Raw genomic sequence first — 23,138 nt, forward strand, 5'->3', positions numbered from 1 at the left:
CCCTCAATAGTCCACTTAGTTCCACACATGTCATGGTTGAGCAACATTTTCTGTCTCATAAACTCATTTCCTCTCCCTCTGAGCTCTGCTCATCACGGGTGATCTCTCATCCAAAGGTGCTCTGCTGCCACCTACAGGTCATCAGTTGGTCACTACATCATGGTACAGTTAGATATTCATAGAGAGCTTCGTCACACTGTCTCCTAGCAACCCCAGCCGAAAAACACAATTCACGTCTATAGACGTGAATTGCACTCAATGAGTTAATGACAGCCAAAGTGTCTTGCTGGAATTACTATGCGTAAGTCAAAGTGACAGCAGATGCCTCTGAAGAAGTCTAGCAGTTGTCAGTCAAAGCATGTCAGGGGATCATTTCCTAAGGAACGGTTGTCTGAATAAATGAAACCATAACATAATAAAGTACGTAGTAATTGTTCTTGGTGTCCTGATGTGAACATCTGTCACTGGTTCTCAGTCTTTTACCATAACGTAGTTTCTTCTTCTTCTCCTTCTTCTAACAGACCTGGTAGCAGCTGATCAACCAACCATTGTGGAATGAAACCAGATCACTTTGATCTTTCATTCACCATCTCCTCCTTCCTTCATCACATTCCAGTTTGGAGCGTTTGCTTCATCTTTACCGCATTGATGAGGTAACGTCAAGCTCCGCCCAACGCAGAACAGCGCCCCCCTCCCCTTACTCCTACCACCCCCCCATTCAACAGCCATGGGTCAGAAGATCTCTGGTGGCATCAAAGCCGTAGACAGTCGAGGTGAAACTGGCGGTTCCCCGTCTTATCGGCCCATCGCTCATCGCCGGCAGCACCCAGAGCTGCGGGGGCCGGACTTTTCCAAACCTCCCAGGTTGGATCTCCTCCTGGATATGCCGTGTGCTGGACTGGAGACACAGTTTCGCCACGCGTGGAACCCTGATGACCGCTCGCTCAACATCTTCATCAAAGAGGATGATAAGCTAACGTTTCACCGTCACCCAGTAGCCCAGAGTACAGACTGTATCCGGGGGCGGGTCGGCTACACCCGGGGCCTCCACGCGTGGAAGATCCACTGGCCGGCTCGGCAGCGAGGCACTCACGCCGTGGTGGGTGTGGCCACCTCAGAAGCCCCTTTACATTCCGTAGGGTACACGGCACTGGTGGGGTCGGACTGTGAGTCCTGGGGCTGGGATCTGGGACGCAACAGACTCTACCACAACAGTAAAAACCGGGCTCACGGTTCCCTGACCTCGTACCCCTGTTTCCTGGAGCCGGAGGAGTCCTTTAACTTACCCGACTCTCTGCTAGCCATTCTGGACATGGACGAAGGGACTCTGAGTTTTATGGTGGACGGACAGTATCTGGGAGTGGCTTTTCGAGGTCTCAAAGGAAAAAAACTGTATCCCATCGTCAGCGCCGTGTGGGGACATTGTGAGATAGCCATGAGGTACATCAACGGCTTGGATCGTGAGTATTATATTTATCTTTCTCTGAAATAACACTGGACTTACAGGAAGTATCAATACTTCTCTCATATTCTACTCACGTTGGTTCTAAAGGTTTTCAGGTAGTTTTGGCTTCCAACTTACTGTTTCATCCATCCATCATCCATCCACTCATCCATCCACTCATCCTCTGATGATGTCACTGAGCTACTTTCTAAACAGAGCTCAGTCGCTGCAGAAAACACATGAAAACTGACTATTGTTATGACGTGAACCTCATAACATTATCGTCACAAACAGGTTGAAATATTATAGATATATTTAGTCTTGTAGTGGTGGGAAAAATTGATTTATTATAGGTTGTATTTTTTTTTGTGCAGTTGAAATTAATGTCTGACTTGTAGAAAGTGTGTGATTTAGGAAAATAATAGAATTAAAATAACGATAATCTGTTACAGTCCGGTGTGGTTGTGGACCCTAATGCAGAGAGAGGTGGAGGAAGGATAGAAGCATTGTATTGTATTGTATTGTGTTGGTTTATTTGAAAGGGGACAGTGCAATTTCATATAACCTATGAACAAACGTGGTTAAAAAAAGGCTATTTTTCATCTGTCGTCCCCTGGCCAAGATGTAATATAACGTTCCTGGAACCAGTCCATGTTTTTGTTCTTCAAACTCCAAAAACAAAACTTAAATCCAAAAGGGCAGGAGGACCATGGAGCAACACACACCTTAACATTAACAATGATCCCACACTCACACTGTGACCAAGCACTCAATAGTGAGGAGGCCTGATTGGGAATGGAACACACCTGGGTGGAAACATGAGGGAGCTAATCAATCACCAACCAAGCACACAGACATCACTGGGGGGAGGAGCCACAAACAGGAACCCCTGAAACACAGACAAGAGTTAAACACATGACTAGACTCACAATAAACAAAGACACAGAATAACTAAACTAGGCTAAATAATTAACAGAACGTGACATAATCATTACTATTGAATCACAAATGCTTAATTAATCAGAATCACAATAAAAATGTAATCAGCACTAAAAGAGTGAGACAAAATAGAATCAGGACAAAATCACATCTGTGTGGTATACTGTACTCACAAACTGTTTAAAAACTATAATTATACATAAATATCCTAAAATATATACACATTTATTAGGGGTGTTGAAAAAAATCTATTCTAAGCGCGTCCATATTGATTTTTTTTATTTAAAAAAATAAATACATATATACATATATTTTTTTTTTAACTTTTATTTGACCAGGAAAGTGTTTTCCACTACAGCAGACATTGTAACTAAGAAGTGCTGAAACCTGGACTTGTTTTTCAATAAAATCTAAAAAGAAAGTATTTATTTATTGTTCTAAATATATAACTCAGTTACATTAAAGTCTAAGTTGGTTTAAAAGCCACAGACAGATTGTGTTATTTTTTTTATTTTAACTTGTTGCCATGTCATGTTAAAGCTAATGTCTTGAGTGTAAAATATGCCAATAAAATATATTTCATACATAATGTCATGAAAGTGTACAAATTTACAGATTAGTTGTTTCTTGTCATATATATATTAAAATATAAAATTAAAATACTTCAATATTGTATCGTATCGTGACCTATGTATTGGGATACGTATCGTATCGCCAGATGCCAGGCCATACACACCTCTAATATTTATATACATTTATTCATGAGTATGGTTGTGCTTATTTTTTACACAGGAGGAATTATTTAAATATTTTTTGAGTGTGTGTGTGTGTGTGTGTGTGTGTGTCTGTTCAACCTGAAACTTTATGAACAGCTTGCACATACCCCGAGTGTATGCATGAATTATGTTGGACTTATTTGGTTTTGCAAAACGTTTATTTTAATTTGGTTTTGTCTTTGTACGAACACGTCATTATAAACGCTGATGTTCTCACCATGTGTTTATAACTAATGCACACCTTGGATGTACATGATATGTTTGTTTGTAGTTCATTTCCTTACAGAAGGATTAGGGATGACATTTATTATCCATTTGTTTAAGTTCAGCAAACATTGGTGCAAACTTTATTTATCATTTTTTATATTCATGTCTCATAATTAAACCAGATAAATCACACACACTATTTTATTTTACACCCATAAATAAACCTTTTATAACACTACAGAGTACAGTATGTACACCTCTATGTACATACAACCTCATAACACATACTCATTTGGTCATAACTTACAACTCTACTTAAGCTCCTCCCACTTTATGAATACATACTTCAGACAGGCACTGTACTAGTAAAAGATAAAACCTCATTTCTACCCAATAACAAGGCTTACATAAGAGATATTTTATTAATTTACTCCAGACAAAGCCATTACATAAAACAATGCTAACACACACGAAGGGGAAAAATATAAATCTATATAAATAGTTAAATGTATTTTATTATGACTATAGATTTAAATAAATAATTAAGATTAAAGATGAAATCAGGGCTTTTGCCTTTATTAAATTCACACACAATCTATACACACAGTTACAAATACATGTGTAACATATATATCTAGTGTAACATAAAAGGAATAAATCAAACTTCCATATTTTAGTCGTAATGAGGCGTCTGTTACAGATGATGATGTCATCCTGCACTTTATTAAAATCTCAGTAAACGATGAACAAATCATATGATTTTAAATGGACTTAATCAGATAAAATAGTGTTTTAAAGTGGTTTTCTCTCGTACAACTGTACATTTAAAAACTCCCAAACAAAGTAAATGAAATCACGTAGACATGTATAAACAGAGCTAACAGAGGAAATCATGTTAAAAACAATGCTCGTTCATTCCATATGTCTGTGGATGTTTCTGAAACAAAGACTAATATTGAGTTTCAGTGATGAAGTAAATATACTGTATGTGTTTGTGAGCAACACGGATCTAATGATGGCTTTGAACCACGTTGGCCTGTTTGAGCCACTGATGACTGGGATAGAACCAGTAGAACAATGTAGAACAATGCAAGAATTTACTCTAAAAACACACAATAAATACAAAATCACATTCAAATCACTAAAAAAAACTAAATTAGAGAAAAACACACAATTTACAACAAAAATATAAAATAGAGAGAAAATTATGCAAAATGACAGTAAAAATATACAAAATGATAATACACAAAATGACTCCAAAAACAATAAATGATAAAAACTTTACACAAAATGAGAATAAAATGTAGGAAATTACAACAAAAGTCAAACAAAACAACAACAATATTGGACCTAAAAATTACATTTGAAAAGAAAATGAGAGAAAAATAGACAAAAATGAAAATAAAAAACAAATTATTAAACAAATCAGAACTTAAGCATTGATGACATCAAATGTTTGTGTGTTTAAAAATATCTATATATTATATAACCTTTCTTAGTCATTTAAAACTAGACTATAACTGAAATAGTCCTGATGGCTAAACTTTGACCAACACTAAGTTGAATTTTAGTCAAAAGAGTGAAACTGAAACTTAATCAGAATTTGCTGTCAAACTGTTTTGCATATTTAATATATATTTCAGTGCATTGATTATATTATTGTATGTTAAAGTCAAACTCAGGACGACAGATGGAAATGAGTAATAACTATAAACTCTTTATTCAGTGAGTGTATCAGTTGTATTCACCTTATATGGAATATGTAAAATTGTATTAACCCTATTTTATTCTATTCTATATAATATATATATATTATATAGTTATTATATAATATAATACAGTTATTAGTGTGTGAAGTAAACAAATAAAAATATAATGTAGCAGGTTTAAAGTCACATAAATAAGTCACGACTTTGATCACTAACGTTTCTTCTTTATTGAAGCCATTTCTCTGATGGAGTGGATTAATTTTCACTGATATTATATTATATTAACTGGATTTTAATAATCATTCTGCATTTTGACACATTATAAAGGTCTAAATAAACAAACACATTTTTTTATAAAATTGTGTTGAAACAAACAATCTGAGTTTAATCCAGATGAAACTTATTTTATTGAACCAACCTGACAATGATCAGCCAATTATGAACCAGATATGAATTTTGTAAATTTTGCCAATGATGACAAATTGGGATTTTTTGATATTTTTGAAACGGATCCATAATCAGTTTATTGATCTGGATTCCTTCCAAGATGGAACGTGATGATTCATGGTGTAATGTTTATCTTTGGTTCACATTTTTGTCAAATTTGTTCGAATTATTTACATAATCTTGCTAACAAACAAAGAAATAAATGGTTGATGTAATATTGAATAGGGCTGAATAATTTTGGAAAATAATGTAATTGCGATTTTAATGCTTCAGTATTGTGATTGTAATTTAATATGCAATTATTTTTTCAAGGGCCTCTTGTCATGTATTTTTTAATAAACACAATAAATCAATCTGTTTCATAATAAACAGAATTATTTAAACTTTAAATGAATATAAAATCTAAATTTTAAAGCACAGATTACAACAATAAATCTGTGTCTTTACCTCTTCAACATTAGGGATGGGTATACTACTACTATTATTGATCTGGTACTTTATCAATACTTTACTTTCTTTAAATCAATGGAAAAAAACAAAACAAATAATGAATATAAGTCTGTTGAATCAGTGATGTCACTACGCTGTTTTATTGGATACGTATCATCTGTGATGACGTTTGGATTTACTCAGAGATATTTTATATATTATTCCACTTGTCCAGGTTTCCCAGGGACCCTGAACACACCTCGGAAAACACGTTAGTTTAACTAAAGCTAATATTTGCTTTATCAGAGAAATTCCACCAGTTTCTCAAAGCTAAAGAAAAGTTGCTCTTTACAGCCATTACCGTATTTTTCACTTAAAATCCTTTAATTTTCTCAGAAATCAACAGTGTGCCTTATAATCAGGTGCACCTTATGTACGAAATTAATATGTCAACATGTTTTAGTACAACTTTGGTAAACTATGAAGCTGCACCTCTTGATGGATTTTTGGCGCTTCAGAGGTGTGTTCCATAAAGGAGGTTTAACAAACTCTGAGTCTATCCATAAACTTTAGGTCAACATACCCTCCATGGTAAACTCTGTGTATCTGATTCATTAAAGCTGGTATGAAGTGGGTTAATCAACCCTGAGTATGTAAACCTTGGGTTACTGACGTGCACACGCGCGATAAAAAGCCATCATCAATGGATCACAGAATACTCAAACTGCCATGACAACCAAACGGAAAATAGTGATTTATTCACCCTGATGGTGAAATAAGCTGGTGTTTGATGAATATGATCCTGTTCTAAAGGTGTGTTCAGTCTTCAGTGATTATAGTGATTAAATCACCTGTAATTAATAACACTTTATGATCACTTCATCACTTTATCTCTTCAGTGACGTGACGAGTGGTGAATAATAATAATAAAATGTGTCTGAGGAGACGTGTCAGCATCATAGGATGTCTGCATAGAGAGTCCTCCTGTTACACTGGATATAAACACAGTGACTGATGCTTCATATCTAATCATTTATATTGATTTTAATGTAATATTATCACCAGATTCATCTCTACGTCATAAAAAATGTCATAAAAAAACACTGAAGCGGGACGCGAACCCACGACACATCGCTTTCAAGAGCAGTGTCATAATTCACTGTGACATCATACCTTCATAGATGTATGATCTACAGATTTAACTGTATAACAATATAAAACAATAATCGAGCCTTAAAAGTGTATTAATTTAAATGATCATCTCCTCCTTTATATTATCTACAGGTTTATATTCAGTGAACTTTACTACAGACGTCAGTAGATGTTTTAATGTAGATCAACCTCTGTGTGTTTCACTAAATGATCTATATCTACAATGTTAGAAAGAAAACTACCGTTTGTACAAAATAAAAAATAATAATAAATAAGATGTAAATCAACACAACATTAGTAATGATGTGAACACGTCTGTGGTGTGTGATGTCACTAATGTGTTTCAGAGAAAAGTGTTAAGGTTTATTAAAGTGTTCAGGTGGGCGGAGCCAGGTAGAAACCCAGGGTTTCTTTGATAAAACCAGTCAGTGACCAGGTTTAGTTCATGGACAATGTTACCATGGTAACATACTCAGAGATAAACATACCTCATGTTTATGAATGAGATACTCAGAGTTTCACTAATTTGAACCTGAACATACTCAGAGTTTGAACATAACCTGTTTTATAGAATAAACCTCAGGGCTACTGTAGTCAGACGTCTCATAGTGATATGTACTGTACTGTGCTTTAACATACTGACTGAAAATGTGAGTTTAATGTTCTATATTTTATCTGTTAAACCTGAACAATGTTGAGAATTATTGTTAATGAGAATAAAGTTTGACTTATCTGACTATTAATAATAATAATAATAATAATAATAATAATAACAAACCGGTGCGCCTTATGTATGAAAATAGACCCAGTCATACCCATTCATTGATAGTGCGCCTTATAGTCCGAAAAATACGGTATTTCATTTTTAAGGACAAAAACAACTTATTTACTGTATTTACTATATTGTACTTTGTTGTTATAAGGTGAAGAAAATGTCAAGTACTTTTTGAGTATTGGCCCAAGTGTCCTATGTCATCAGAATATAGTCATAAAGAATATATATATATATATATATATATATATATATATATATATATATATATATATATATATATATATATATATATATATATATGGTCACTCTAAACTACACACAGCTATAGTTAACTGTATATGTTGTTTATTTAGGTAAGTGTGTTAATGCTTTATGTGTATAGTTGTTATTTTACATGTTCACACCATCACTGCCTCTGGATTTTAACTCAAATATCACTTTTATTCATGAATATGTTCAGTTCCCAGAACAAATGTTACTATTTCAGCTTCAGAGCCAAACTAATGTCTACAAACTAGTGCACAGTGTGTGTGTGTGTGTGTGTGTGTGTGTGTGTGTGTGTGTGTGTGTGTGTGTGTGTGTGTGTGTGTGTGTGTGTGTGTGTGTGTGTGTGTGTGTGTGTGTGTGTGTGTGTGTGTGTGTGTGTGTGTGTGTGTGTGTAGATCACATGATTGTTACAGTGATGGGAAATAAAAAGCTATAGAGTGAAACATATGCTGGAATAATCAATAAGTCATTGTCTCTTCACTGAATCATTTACATTTATTAATCTATTAATAATTATCTATTAATAATGCTAGTACTTCTATGTATCATTTTTAAACTAGCTTAAATCTGTAAGGAATGCTAATATTTCATCAGGTAAAGACTGTAGTAGAGCTTTAAGTGTTTATGTTGACTTTTCACAAAATCAGGACATTTTTAAATGTATATTTATTACTTATATAAAATACATTTGCATCACTTGAATATGTAAACATAGAGAAAACAGGCAGAACATGTAAAATAGTGCATTAATATTTACTCACTGCGATTCTTATTTACTGAACACATTAATGATGAAAGGCTTCCACAGGGATATAAACATATTATATATACATCATCAACATTCATGTCAGCATTAGAATAATGACCAAGTTTGAAAACACACATTTTGTGTGTTTTTTATCTCATTTTGTAGTTTTTATCACGGATAACAAACAGGACTCTGACAGTACAGACTGACCTGAGGTGCAGGATGATCCTCAACCTGGGGTTCACGGCCGACCTCGACTCCAGACAGATGATTAGAATGGACCAGACATGAACGACTAACTGACCAACAAGAGTAATACACACAGGCAGGATATACACTGTATGGATACTGTATGTATACTGTATAGGTGACATGATGATAAGGACCGCCCAGATCATGTGACCCTCCCACTAGTTGAAGGTGATCCTCAGCCTCGTCCATGACCGTCTTTCAAGTCATTATGTGTGTTTTTGTGTGTAAGTGGTTGTTTAGTGGTCGTTTTGTGTGTTTTTTTACTACATTTTTGGCATTTTTAAAAATCTTTTTGTGTTTTTGTTGTTACTTTTTTTACTTTTCTTGACATTTTTGTTTTTGCATTTTGGTGTCGTTTTCTGTGTTTCTGGAGTTTTGTGTGTTATGTTGTTCTTCTTATAACTTTCAAAACAATTGTTCTTTTGGGCCCAAACAAAATTAGACCGAGGACCGCAAATGGCCCCTGGGCCCCCAGTTGCCTATGTCTGCCCTACACTGTGAAAAATTCATACTACATGTCATATATTAAACTGATCGTTGGGTTCTCTATTTCCTATTAAAATCAACGTCTTTCTAAACCACATGAACTAAAAACATCTATAGACATGAGTATAGAGAATATATAGGATAGTAAATCATGTCATTATGTAATTATGACAGTATTTCCTTCTTTCTTCACACATATATTTCCTAACTGGACTCTTAAAGATGAGTTGAACTCATTAGCTTTCATTATTTTACTGTAAATCTGTTGAGTTGTGATGATAAATGTTAATAATTATTACCTTATAAACACACTAAGCTGCTGCTGTAATAATTACATCTATATTTTACATTTGTTCACACGACTGCTCTGAGTCCATTTCTACAATTAGTGTCATTTTCACAATGAATACCACCACTGTAGTCCTCAGGCGTAACCATGGAAACCAGCAGCACAGAATGGCTGTGCATAATTATTGATTTTGTTCTTCTTCACATTTTAAAATATGAATAAACACGTGATAATCATGTGACTTATCTAAGTGAGCATCATCATCATCATATTTTATTCATGTAAATGAATCTTTATCACAGCAGGGTCCACAAACATGTGATCCAAGGGCCACATTATCAATACTCTTGACATTGAATGATGAACATTTATAATAATGACTAATATAAGCATTAATACAGATTAGGTCATGTTTTACACAGAATTGATTTATTTGTGTCAGTTTGTCTGTTTACAGGTTTATGTCTAAAGTAGAAAACTCATTTTGTCAACATTTTTAAATAAATATAGACATTATACCACAGAAGATTCCTTTAGTTTTTCACTTCAGTTACTTTGTATTTCTACAGAGTGAAATGGCACATCTAACATTAAAATGTCTAATTTCTAAACACAAATCAATAAAATTATGATTAGTAGAATTCTATAAGCCACGGTTTCTCAACCTTGGGTCGTCTGGAAATAAAATGGCTCAACCTGAAATGTTCATTATTAATAAAATAAAATCAGTTACTGATTAAAATTATATTATTTTATTCTATTTATTTATTTTTATTCATCTATTTTGAACAAATAAAAATAACAGTACATATCACAGAAATAGATAAACAGTAGAGTAGTTATTATTATTATTATTATTATTATTCAAATTAAAACAAAGGTTCACTTTCTCAAATATAGGGTTAGGGTTTAACTTTAACCCTAAACACAGAATTAAAATCTGAGCGTTCAACGTTAATACATTAGAAAAATAACTGTAACAATTCATTTTATTCAAACATTTGTCTGTTATTTCTGATTCATTTTAAAAGAAACACAGTAGTTTTTTTTTTTTTTGCATTTCCCTAAAAAATAAGAATAACTCCTGAAGGTATTGTTCACGTCGTGATGTTTATAAAAGCACTAGCTCCTCCTCCTCTGCTCAAAGCTCCAAAATGATCAATACCACGCCACCTTTTTTCTTTCTGCACCGCTTTCTCCGTTTCTACCTTGAGGGCCTTGAGATCTGACATTAGTGGCGTTCAGGACATCAGGTGACCTGTTTGGTGTTGGCAGATGATCAAAGGACAGGAGTGGGAGGGTTGAAAAAGATGAAAGGGGCCACATTATTGCTCTATTATGCTAAAGTTTCATTTGCTCAGACAACTGCCAGTCTTCCTCAGAGACGTCTGCTGATTGCTTTGATGTTCCTTTTGATGTTTCCTTGACTTCCGCGTCATAATTCCAGAAAGATTCTTTTTGAATAATATGTTAAAGTTTATCATTTCTTCAGAGAAACGTTCCTCACGTTGTCTGAATAAATCACATCTGTCAAACTCAAGGCCCGCGGGCCAAGTTCAGCCCGCCAGAGCATCTAGTGCGGCCCACAGGAAGATTTTTATAAGTTATCATAAGTTGTAGATAAAATAAGATGGAGGTTGCAGTGCTACATTATTTACAGTATTGCAATTATTTTCAAAAATCTGGAAAGTTCTTGCAAATTATGCAGCAAAACACTTAGTTGAAAAAAATTAGTCGAAAGTCAATGAATTTTGATCAATTGTTTAACATTCAGGATTTTGTTTGAATTTGTGCAAAAACATTATTATAATTTTTTTGCGTGGCTCACTTGATTTCAATAAAATAAACAAAACTCTAACATTTTATTCAAAAAGATGATAAAAAGAATCTGGAATTATCCAGTTATTGTTGCTCGTCAGGCGAGCCCTCTGATTGGACAGAAAACTAACCTCCCGTTATGTTGACAATCAGCCTTTAGTTTAACGCTCTCCTCGTTTTCCTCCTCCATCGTTTCCATCGTTTCCATCGTTTCTATCGTCGCGTCTTCCATCGTTTTTTTCTCATTTTCCTCGTTGTCATCTTTCACCTTTCCTTCTTCTTCTTCTTCTTCTTCTTCTTCTTCTTTGATTGCGTGGCGTACCTCTGCGTCCAGCTGAGCTCTGAGCTGGAGCTCCCTGCGACTCCATTCCTCCTCCAGACGTTGGTACATGTGGAGGGAAAAGTGCCACCGTCCGTTCTCCTCCAACAAGTCCTCCATCTGACTCAGCAGTTCTCTGACCTGCAGACTTTGATCATTCTTCTTCTCCTCTCTACTTCCTGTTTTAATCCTCTCCTGCTTCACGACTTCTGAGACGCCCTTGGTGTTGTCCAACACGTGGTACCTGTAGCAGCACTTCTCCATCAGCCACTGAAGGGCGGGGCCTCCTGATTGGATGTGCTCCTTTGCAGTCCGTCCTCTTCTCTTCAGCAGGTCCCCAAAGGTAAACACCACCATGATGTGCCTCCATACGGAAGGCGTGAGAACCTCCATACGCGTCTCTACGATTCTCCGGTCCGACTCGGTGAAGTCCAGGAGAGGAACCACCAGTAGAATAACGTGAGGCCCTTCAGGGCCACAGAGAGACAATGCCCTGAGCAGCTCCACCTTCTCCTGTCGGGGTACCACCTCCTCAGATGAACCCCAGCCCTGGGCGTCCACTACGGTCAGATGGCGTCCAGCGGTGAAGCGGCTCGCCCGTGTGCTGGCGTTGCCTCCGCTGGTGTCAAAAAGCCGTTCTCTGCCCAGGAGCGTGTTACCAGCAGAACTTTTTCCTGTTCTTCTGGGACCCAGCAGGAGAACCCTGAGGGACAGCGAGGCTGGAGGAGGAAAGAAAACAATTCATGAAAAACTAAAGAAATCACAATTAGAAATGTATCGTTCTTCAAAGCAGATGTTTTTCTACCCCCAGTAATTAATGAGATAAAAGCAAAGTCTACTGTATGTCTCATAATCAATCAATCAAACATCAGTTACTACAAAAACAAAGAACAAAGGTTGAAATGCAAAAATGTCAACAAATTTTTTATTTAAAAAGCAAACTTTCAAGTGGCAATTTTAATAAATTTTCTTTCTTTTTTTAGTGAATGCTGTTTGATTTATTGATCTGTGATTTCTGATAATAAAACATATTTATGTAGAAAAACAAAGTATTTATAATTTTACACCACATCATACATTTGCCTGCGTTTTTGCGTGAATTCCAGCTTCTCATTTTTCTGAGAAACAAAGCTCAGCGTGAAGTCAGTGTTTGTGTCTCTGACCGTTTATTCATAAAGCCTGGGGGCGTTCCACTTTACAGCATGTCTGAAGCTCCGCCCACCTTTTATTGCTGACGTGCGCTGTAGGGACATAAAGCTATCAGGTATTTTATGATGAGACTAAGGACAGAACGATCATCATAATGTTACAGTTACAGAACAAATAAAACCAGAGCTGTTCGTTAAAGCTAAATGTCTAATTTACATAATTATTTTCCAATATTTTAGGAAAGTTTAGTTTTATTCTGACGTTGTTTTGAATCTCACTTTTGATGGCGTTGATGAATGAACAGCTATTATTATTATTATTATTATTATTATTATTATTATTATTATTATTATTATTATTATATACCCTCATCTATGTGATAATAAGGAGAAACAATTAATCTTGTAAAGTTCAGTTTGATTTATTATTGAGTTCTAACTCAGACTTTCATCTACAGAACTCACTCACACGTGCTGTCCCTTTGTTGTGCAGCTCTTTGTTAATAAATGTGTCTATTTTTAATCATTAATAGTTGTCTTTCTGCTCAGACTTTATTGAGTTAAAAATATTGAGATTTATTTGTATTTCATCATTTTGAGAAAAATGATTTTTGGTCCATATCGTCCAGCCCTAGTTTGTGCACTAAATAAAAATAAAATAATGTCTGAACTGCTCATAAAGGCATCATCGCTTCACATATTTTACAATCCTTATGAAACAAATCCATAAAGTTATGAAATAACTTCACTTTTATGTTGATGAACATTATAAAAGAGAATCAAATCATAAACGTAGTTATCATCAAACTTACTGGATTATTTTACAGCCAATAACAAACCAACTTCCTTATCGTCTCATGTTTTAGTTTAAAGTACATTTTTCCTCCAAAATGAAAAGTTCACGTTTCATTAAGGAAGTAATTAATGACAGTTTCCCTCATCCTGTTAATACACACACACACACACACACACACACGCACACACACGTGTAGCGGCTCATTCCTCCATGTGTTCATGCACGTGTCAACACTTCTTTTACCCATAATCCTCTGGGGCCAGCAGCTCTTCTGTCCGTCCCCTTTGAGCTGTGTTTAATTAGCGTTAGCTTGAATTATTCCTTAAACGTGACTATAAGTGCATATATTAGATAGATTTAATTATGGTTTTAATTCACACGCTCTCATACACACATAATATTATACATGGAAATAACAGCTTAAAGTCACTTTTAATGTGACGACCACTGGACAAATAAACATCATCTGTGCAAAATAACAAAACAATTCAATATTGAAAAGTAATAATCAGGAAACACAAATAATATTATATTTCATTACTAGATAATAACACCATAAAACAGTGGTTAATTAATATCAATATTTTTACAATTAGTTTTAATCCTGTTTGGTGTTTGTTACAAACACAGGTTTAGTGATTTAAAGATTTATATTTTATTTCATTTCATTCATTATATTATTTCATTTTTTATTATGTTTTAGATTTATATTTGAGACGGTGAATATACAAAAATACAGTTTTTAAGACTGTGTTGTTTTAATTTTGAAAATAATAATAATTTTTAAATTAATTTTGCTCCTTTTAATGTATTTTTGCTACATTTCTTCCATTTCTGACACTACATCACATTTTAATGACTTTTCTACACATTTTTTCCACTTTCCAGACATGTTCAGCACTTATATATATATATATATATATATATATATATATATATATATATATATATATATATATATATATATACTTTTATAATAATGTCACATATGTTGACCCATTTTTGTCACTTTTAACCTCTTTTCACCATATTTCATGATTATTAATTTCACCACATTCACCATTTGTCATGCCTATTATTCACCAATTTTAGGAGAATATCAGTATTTGTGTTAATGCTAGTCTTTATAGTGACACTAAAGCTAATGCTCTGAATGTGTAATGACTTTCTAATGATCATCAGCTAACGTCTTCATGAGCTGCTCTTTATATATGACAACCAACACTGCAGAGCTATATATATATATATACAGTATATATACTAATAGTCTTAATGCACTCTACTCCATATGCTATAGATTATTGTGAGAGCTACATTACATGCATTAGTTCAAGGGTTCTCAACTGTTCTCACCCTGGGACTCACATTTTTCCACGGTCATTAAATCACGACCCATTTTTTTTTTTTTGTTTTTTTTAGAATTCAACAACTAAATTTACCGGTAGTTTTTCAAAAATATCTGTTGAAAACATACATACATATTATATATTTAAAACATAAATCTCTTTATGTTTCCTGGTTTTACAGCATGCTTGTCAAAAGAAAGGTTTTTTCAAAATAAAAGTCCATCATGAGAGACATTAAGTTTTTGTTTATTTTTGACCAGCTGTTCGCGACCCACCCAGTACAGGTCTGCGACCCACTTTTGGGTCCCGACCCACCAGTTGAGAATCACTGTATTAGTTGATTGTTGGGCTTTATTAATAATGTATTAATGTGGTATAAATAAGTCGTCATTGGAAACTATCAGCAAAGCTTCCCTAATAAAATAAACTTCTGATTATTATTCATATTATTATTACAGGAGCAGATGAGGAGGATTATTAACGAAGCTTCTTTATGAACTTTTTACTCAAACATTTGGAACCTAATTTTTATGAGTTGAGTTTATAAATGTACTGATGAGATTTACAGCTAAAAACTACCAGCAAACACAATTAAACCAGGATTTAGTTTCATGTTTTATACATATATAAATACAGTATATACATCAGTGATGTGCTGTGACCACTAGGTGGGCACGTTGCTAATGGAGACCACCAATGACAGTTTCATATGTTTCTGCTGAAAAGTGTTAATCAAACAAAATCAACATCATAAACACCATTAAAGAAACATAAACAATAATTTAATATAGCCTCCATACTCTCCCAACTAGAAACACAGAAACATGGAGAAAAAGACAACAACAACAACTCAGAACATCCTCAGTGAGGAACATCCACAAAGTCAATCCTTCCTTTTGTTCCATTCACTGTAGAAAGAACCAACAATGTTCTGACCTTAGCTTTGATCTGAAGCTCTGGTAGCTCAGGTGTTGGTCTCCATCTTTTAAAAGCTGTTGTTTTTCCTCTAAAAAAAGTTTTAACAGTAATAGTAATAATGACGGTAATAATAACAATAATAATAATAATAATAATAACAGTAATAGTAACAGTAATAATAACAGTAACAGTAATAATAATAGTAATAGTAATATTAATAGTACACAAAATACATGGAAATAAAAGTGGATTATTTACTAAGAAAGTACAAAAACTTTAAACAATAAAGTAATAGGGATGTCCCAAGACAACTTTTTCACTCCCAGTATGATACCAATATGATATCAGCACCAATCATACATACTTTTATGACTTATTTAGTAGTGATATATTAGTCAAACAGAGAACAATAGGAGCTAATTTAACCATAATTGTCTTTCTGGTCAATCAGTTGAAAATATTGAGATTTATGTCATATATGAATATTTTGAGAATAAATATTAAGATGTGTATTTTGGTTGATATTGCCCAGCCCTAATCAGATAAAGATGAAGGTGTTCATCATATTATAGCAGGGTGAGTATTGCCCACTCCATGCCCCACCCCCTAACCCCCATTTATTTTCTCCTTGGAAACTACCTCAAACTCCTCCTATGGGCTTCACTAATCAATCAATCAATCAATCAATGTTTCCAGAGTGAATAAAACTAAATGTTTTGTGCGTCCTCAGCTGAACCTCTTCCTCTGACTGACCTGTGTCGGCGTGCGGCCCGCCTGGCGCTGGGTCGGGACCGACTGCAGGACATCGAGACCCTCCCTCTGCCCCAGTCCCTGAAAAATTACCTCCAGTACCAGTGACTGACAGCAGCAAAGCATCCTGGGAAAAAAACACTATCACATCATTATTGGCAACGCTAATCCCAGAGAGGAGGCGGAGCTTAGGTGATGATGATGATGATGATGATGGAGAAGAAGACGGTGGATGTGTTCAGCCTGTCAGGCAAAGAGCAGGGCAGCATAAGCTCCTTTTTTAAATTCCAGCGCTGATTTTTCTCCTCATTATTTTTAGACTTGAAATAAATAATTAATAATTAATAATGACTCCATCAGAACAGAACAGCTCCACCTGGTGGAGAGAGAGAGCACAGCAACCCCATCAGAGGCCTTACACACACACACACACACACACGCTCACACGCACACACACACACACACACACACACGCTCACACGCACACACACACACACACACACACACACACACACAGACACACACACGCACACACACACACACGCTCACACACACACACAATAAAATAAAAGTTGTAAGTTCAATAATGTAAAGTTCAGAAATGCATTTGGAGGAGGCCACGCCCCTTTTCAGACACGTCACAGCAGCTCCAGGTTTACATTTGTTAAACATTAAATGTTATTATTACTTTTTATGACTTTTTTCCACTTTAAAAATCATCTAAAATATGATATGTATTTATTAATGGTGCATCTAATAACTGGACCTACTGTACTAAAAAGCAGAATATTTATTCAGATCTTTTTTTAATTATTTCTTCTTTTTTCATATTTTTTCCAACAAAAGAAGAAGTGGTGTTTTTGTGACCTTTGCAGAAGAATAATTTTATTATGTTTATGAATATGTAGAAGCTGAACTTTGATGTCAGGTTTTTATTCACTTTATGCTGTAACTTTTTATACAGGTTATTAAATTGTAATTACACTATAAAACCACTGTTTTCTGCTGAATACATATGATTAGGTATGAAGTAATGTACTTTATTGATCCTAGTTCCACTTTTCACACTTTAGTCTAAGTCAAATCAATCAGAAATATGTTTATTAAAAATTAATAAGTGAATAATGCACACAGAAGTGATTTCATATAATAATTAAAAGATGCTAAAATAAGAGAGTGAGAAATAAAAAGGGAACAGTTTGTTGTGTAAATTATAAAATAAATCAGTTTTATATTTCTATAGATATCTATAGATATCTCAGCCCCTCCAAATACACAAATGTACAATTTTCCCACGCTTATATCACATGATGATGGCAGTCATTTTTAATCTCAAATTGATGAAAAATAAAAAATCTTGCAAATTTCATATTCATCACCGTGGGGATGTACGTACATTTTATTGTAAAGATATTGTTTTATTCAAGCCTGCAAAAATAAAAATATCAATTCTGTTTACTTCTATTAATATTATTTTGTAAAGCTGTACTCAGATTACAAATGACCTGTGAGCGTTACAGGAAACGTAAAACGTGCATTGTTCCTTATTTTAATCAGTTTTTAGTGAAAAACAAGTGGAGAATTCCATAAAACATCACATTTGAACTTTAATTTAAGTTTCACTTAATCATAATCTGGGATGTGAACAAACTGTATTTACAGAAGAGGCAGAAAACAGAGGAAACTGTAGATTTGTATGAGGTTCAAACTGTAACAGATTTTGCTGAGTCACGTGTCTTAAAGGGGCAGCGTCTGGTTGAGAGAGACAACGTTTCATCACTGGATGTCAAATAACTACCAAAGTGTTACAGGATAGGATAGTGTCTCACACACACACACACACGGGGACCAATCATATTTTCATATTTCCATATAATAACTGAAGCTTGAGTCACTTTTTTTTTTTTTTTTTACTCCTCAGTTTGTGTTTTCCATCATTATTAATTTTATTATTATTATTGTTATTTGTGTGTGTGTGGATCTGATTCTGACGATCATGATTTGTTTGTTTCCATCTGATTGTTGACGGTTACATTCAGGTAATTATAAGACAAAGACTTGTTTCTTCAATGCTGCTTTTTATTGTTATTATTAATATTATTATTTGGGCTCTTGGTGAAGAAAAGAAGCGTTTCACAGCAGGACTCGAATGTATGGACAGATGTGACGTTGGGATTTCAACATGAAATGTGAATAAAAGTGAATATGAAATAAATATGTTTGTCCTCATTTTTCACTCAATATTCCAGAGACAGAAAATCTTTTATCTCAGCAGGGCATGATTTAGCATATATCATTTTGTATATTTTAGTGATCATATTGTGCTTTAGGAGCCAGTTTTATGTATTTTTGGAGATATTGTGTTTAGTTTTGTATATTTTTATTGTTGTCATTTTGTGTATTGCATATTTTATACAGATTTTTGTTTTTATATTGTGTTTTCAAAGTCAGTTTTATGGTATTTTTTTTGTGCTTTTTGTCATTTTTGTCCTTTTTTTTTTGTTGTGTAAATTTTCTCTCATTTTCTGTTTTGTGTGTAATTTTTGTTACGTTCAGTTTTGTGAATTTTTTTTTGTTTTTGGAGAAACACAAATATTCTATGTTCTAAGCGTTGCCTTAAGGCACTAATATCTGTTTGTGCTGCAGACAATAAGTGGAATAATTCATCACTGTAATTATATCAGACGATATCTGAAAACTTTGTTGCTTTAAAAACGGTTTTTTGTGATGCAACTAGAAATAGAGAATTTACTATTTCCTCTACGTTGAAGCTCAAAGAAACATTTTTATAAAGTGAATATTTGATCCCATTAAAACATAAATAATACATATTCTATTCTATGCAGCATTAACAGCATAGATAGACTGTAAATCTGTTATTAAGGCACAGTGATTAAAAAAACTTTATTAGTCGTTTTATCTAAACACACATTTATATCAAAACACAGCTCTGAGTAACATATAATATTTATTTACTGAATAAAGATGAAAACTCACATTTATAACATTATTGAGGTGTTTTCAATTATTTTTAATATTTGAAAAAGAAACAAAGAGCATTAGAATAATGAGTGATCTGAGCATTAATACAGGAAAGAACAAATAGTTTTTATAATAAATTTGTGTGTTTTTTTGTGCATGTTTGTTGTGCTTTTGTGTATTTCTTGTCTTTTTGTGAACTTTTGTTGTCATTTTCTGTAATTTTGTATATTTTTCAGAATAATTTTTACTCTTGTCATTTAGTTCATTTTTATAGTAGTTTTGTGTGTTTTTGAAGTATTTTCTGTGTTTTTATCTTGTCTTTACTGTATTTCACTGTAAGTAAGTAAGTAAGTATTTATTTATAAAGCGCTTTTCGCAGATAAAATCACAAAGTGCTGTACACAGAAACAATAAACATACATTTACATCACATGTGTAGCATCATAAAAGGGCAGTAAAAATTAAAAATAAAATCTTGTTAACTAAAAGCTTTTTTGAAAAGCGAAGTCTTCAAATGTTTTTTAAAAGTGTCCACGCAGTTCATCTCCCGGAGAGACTGGGGCAGACCATTCCAGAGTCTGGGGGCTGCAGCCTGGAACGCCAGGTCTCCTCTGGTTTTAAATTTGGTTTTTGGGAACCTTAGTAGACCCTGACCTGAGGATCGAAGGCTGCGTCCTGAAGTGTAGGGACACAACATGTCTGAAATGTATAGAGGAGCCTGGCCATGCAAAGCCCGGAATGTTAGAACCAGTATTTTATATTCAATCCGGAAATTGACAGGGAGCCAGTGCAGGAAGGAAAGTATCGGGGTAATGTGTGATGTTCTGGACGTACCGGTCAAAAGTCTGGCAGCAGCATTTTGAACCATTTGGAGTTTACACAGGGTCGACTTATTAAAACAGGTAAAAACTGAGTTACAGTAGTCAATGCGGGACGAAATAAAAGCATGGATGACCAGTTCCAGATCAGGTTTGGACAGTAGATGCCTCACTTTTGAGATATTTCTCAGATGGTAAAAACAGTTTTTAGTCAGTTGGCGACAGTGGCCCTCCAAAGACATCGATTGGTTAAACACAACCCCAAGATTTCTGATGCTGGATTTCACTGATGAACCCAAATCACCGAGAGAGTTCTTAATAAGTGGGATCTTTTTATCAGGGGCGATGATCAGAGTTTCAGTTTTGTTGGGGTTTATCTGGAGGTAGTTTGATGAAAACCAGTTTTTGATGCATGAGATACAGTCCAAGAACTCAGGTAAAAAGTGAAACTCTGAGTCATTAAAAGAGCAGTATAACTGGATATCATCAGCATAAAAATGATAAGAAACATTTTTAAAACCACGGATCAACCGACCAAGAGGCATCAGGTACAATAAAAACAAAACAGGCCCCAGAACAGAGCCCTGGGGTACTCCACATGACAGGGTGGACACATTGGACATTACATCATTAAAAGCCACATTAAAAGTTCTACCATTTATATACGAGGCAAACCACTGTAGTACAGCACCGGAAAACCCCATTTCTGATTTGAGACGATGGATCAGTGTGTTGTGATCTACGGTGTCGAAAGCAGATGTTAAATCCAATAAAGTTAAAACTGTGTAGCTACCAGAATCAGCAGCCATCATCACGTCACTGGAAACCTTCACAAGGGCAGTTTCAGTGGAGTGGATCGACCTAAAACCAGATTGATATTTATCATAAAGATCATTATCTTCCATGATTGATGTTAGCTGCTTGGCTACCACTTTTTCCATCATTTTTGACATGAAGGGAAGCTAAGATATGGGCCGGTAGTTTATAGGCTGACCTGGATCAAGATTAGGCTTTTTGAGAATGGGATTTACTAGGGCGTGTTTAAAGTAGCTGGGGACTGTGCCGGATTTAAGTGAAAGGTTGATCAGTTTCACCAACCATGGACCGACTTCATCAAAAACATTTAAAAGCAGTGAGGTTGGAATAATATCCACAGGGCTCGATGTGGGTTTCATTTTTCTCACTAGATCCTGAATATCCTGTAGGCTGACAGGAGAGAAGGAGGACCATGTGCTGACGGGAGCTACAGAAGTGCACAAGCTGACCAAAGGAGTCGTGATACTGGCCCTAATATCTTCTACTTTATTTACAAAGAAGTTTAAAAACATGTTACAATCATCCCTTGTGTGTACAGGGACATGGGACGGTGGGGGTGTAACAAGATGTTCAATAGTGTTGAACAAGACTCTGGGGTTTCTCTTATTTTGGAGAACAAGGTTAGTGAAATAAGTAGAGCGGGCGCGCTTTATTATTTCATTTAGCTCCATTATCTTTTCCTTAAGATGGAGTCGATGCACTTCCAGTTTAGTTGTTTTCCACAACCGTTCCACTTTCCGACAGCTTCTTTTGAAGTTAAAAATGGTTTCATTCATCCATGGACAAGGTTTTTTATGAGTGCTAACAACGTTTTTAGCTGGTGCTACTGTGTCTAACAGAGTCAGACAGTGATTATTAAAGTTAGCCATAAAAGAGTCAACATCATCACAGCTAGCGAAGGAAGTTGGGTCAAAGGAGGCAGAAAACCCACTGAAAGCTGCTTCATTTAGGATGCGTCGCTGTTTTTTCACATTGGAAGGGATTTTAGTCAGAGTGATTGACAGGTTAAATAAAATACAGCAGTGGTCACTTAACTGTAAATCATTTATGCTTAATTTGTCTATTTTTAAACCAAAAGAAAAAACTAAATCTAAAGTATGACCTTTGGTGTGTGTTGGACCTGACACATGTTGTACAAAGTTAAAAGAGTCCATAAGAGTCATCAACTCAGTGGCCATAGGACATGTGGAGTTATCAACATGGAGGTTAAAATCTCCAAGGATTAAAACACTCTCAAGTGTTATAATAGATGACATGAACTCAGAGAACTCATCTAAAAATATACGAGCAGGACCAGGCGGTCGGTACAGTAAAACACAGTGAAAAGAGTGTTCGTTTCCAACCTTGCACATCTGGAGCTCGAAGGAATTGAACGCGTTCGTGTCCAACAGTCTGCAGCTGAATGTGTCCCGGAAAACGAGCGAACAAACAACTGTAATGTTGTAATTATTTGTGTCTGTTTTAAATGTATTCTTGCTCTTGTTTTATGTATTTTTCTGTAATTTTC

General features: G+C 34.8%; 2 protein-coding genes across 5 annotated transcripts in view; one reads left to right on the forward strand and one right to left on the reverse strand.

The window, feature by feature from the left end:
- Positions 1-17,525, forward strand: part of LOC114459834 (SPRY domain-containing SOCS box protein 4-like) — a 49,628-nt gene extending 32,103 nt beyond the window's left edge. For all 3 annotated transcript variants that reach the window (XM_028441985.1, XM_028441987.1, XM_028441988.1), the window contains 2 exons: positions 522-1,460; positions 16,996-17,525. In XM_028441985.1, the coding sequence (XP_028297786.1) occupies positions 728-1,460; positions 16,996-17,123 (861 nt within the window). In that variant the 5' untranslated portion in view covers positions 522-727 and the 3' untranslated portion in view covers positions 17,124-17,525. The remainder of the gene's footprint in view (positions 1-521; positions 1,461-16,995) is intronic.
- Positions 10,731-13,214, reverse strand: LOC114459831 (GTPase IMAP family member 7). Of its 2 annotated transcripts, none has more exons than XM_028441983.1 (2): positions 13,141-13,214; positions 10,731-12,776 (listed from the first exon to the last, which is right to left on the reverse strand). In XM_028441983.1, exons 1-2 carry the CDS (start codon positions 13,169-13,171, stop codon positions 11,836-11,838), a joined length of 972 nt encoding a protein of 323 aa, XP_028297784.1. In that variant the 5' UTR covers positions 13,172-13,214; the 3' UTR covers positions 10,731-11,835. The 2 variants fall into 2 exon arrangements, with proteins under 2 accessions (XP_028297784.1, XP_028297783.1); XM_028441982.1 differs by having other exon boundaries at positions 13,135-13,212.
- Positions 17,526-23,138: the final 5,613 nt, after the last annotated feature.

The sequence above is a fragment of the Gouania willdenowi genome, unplaced genomic scaffold (genome assembly GCF_900634775.1).
Source record: "Gouania willdenowi unplaced genomic scaffold, fGouWil2.1 scaffold_354_arrow_ctg1, whole genome shotgun sequence".
Classification (NCBI taxonomy): Eukaryota; Metazoa; Chordata; class Actinopteri; order Blenniiformes; family Gobiesocidae; genus Gouania; species Gouania willdenowi.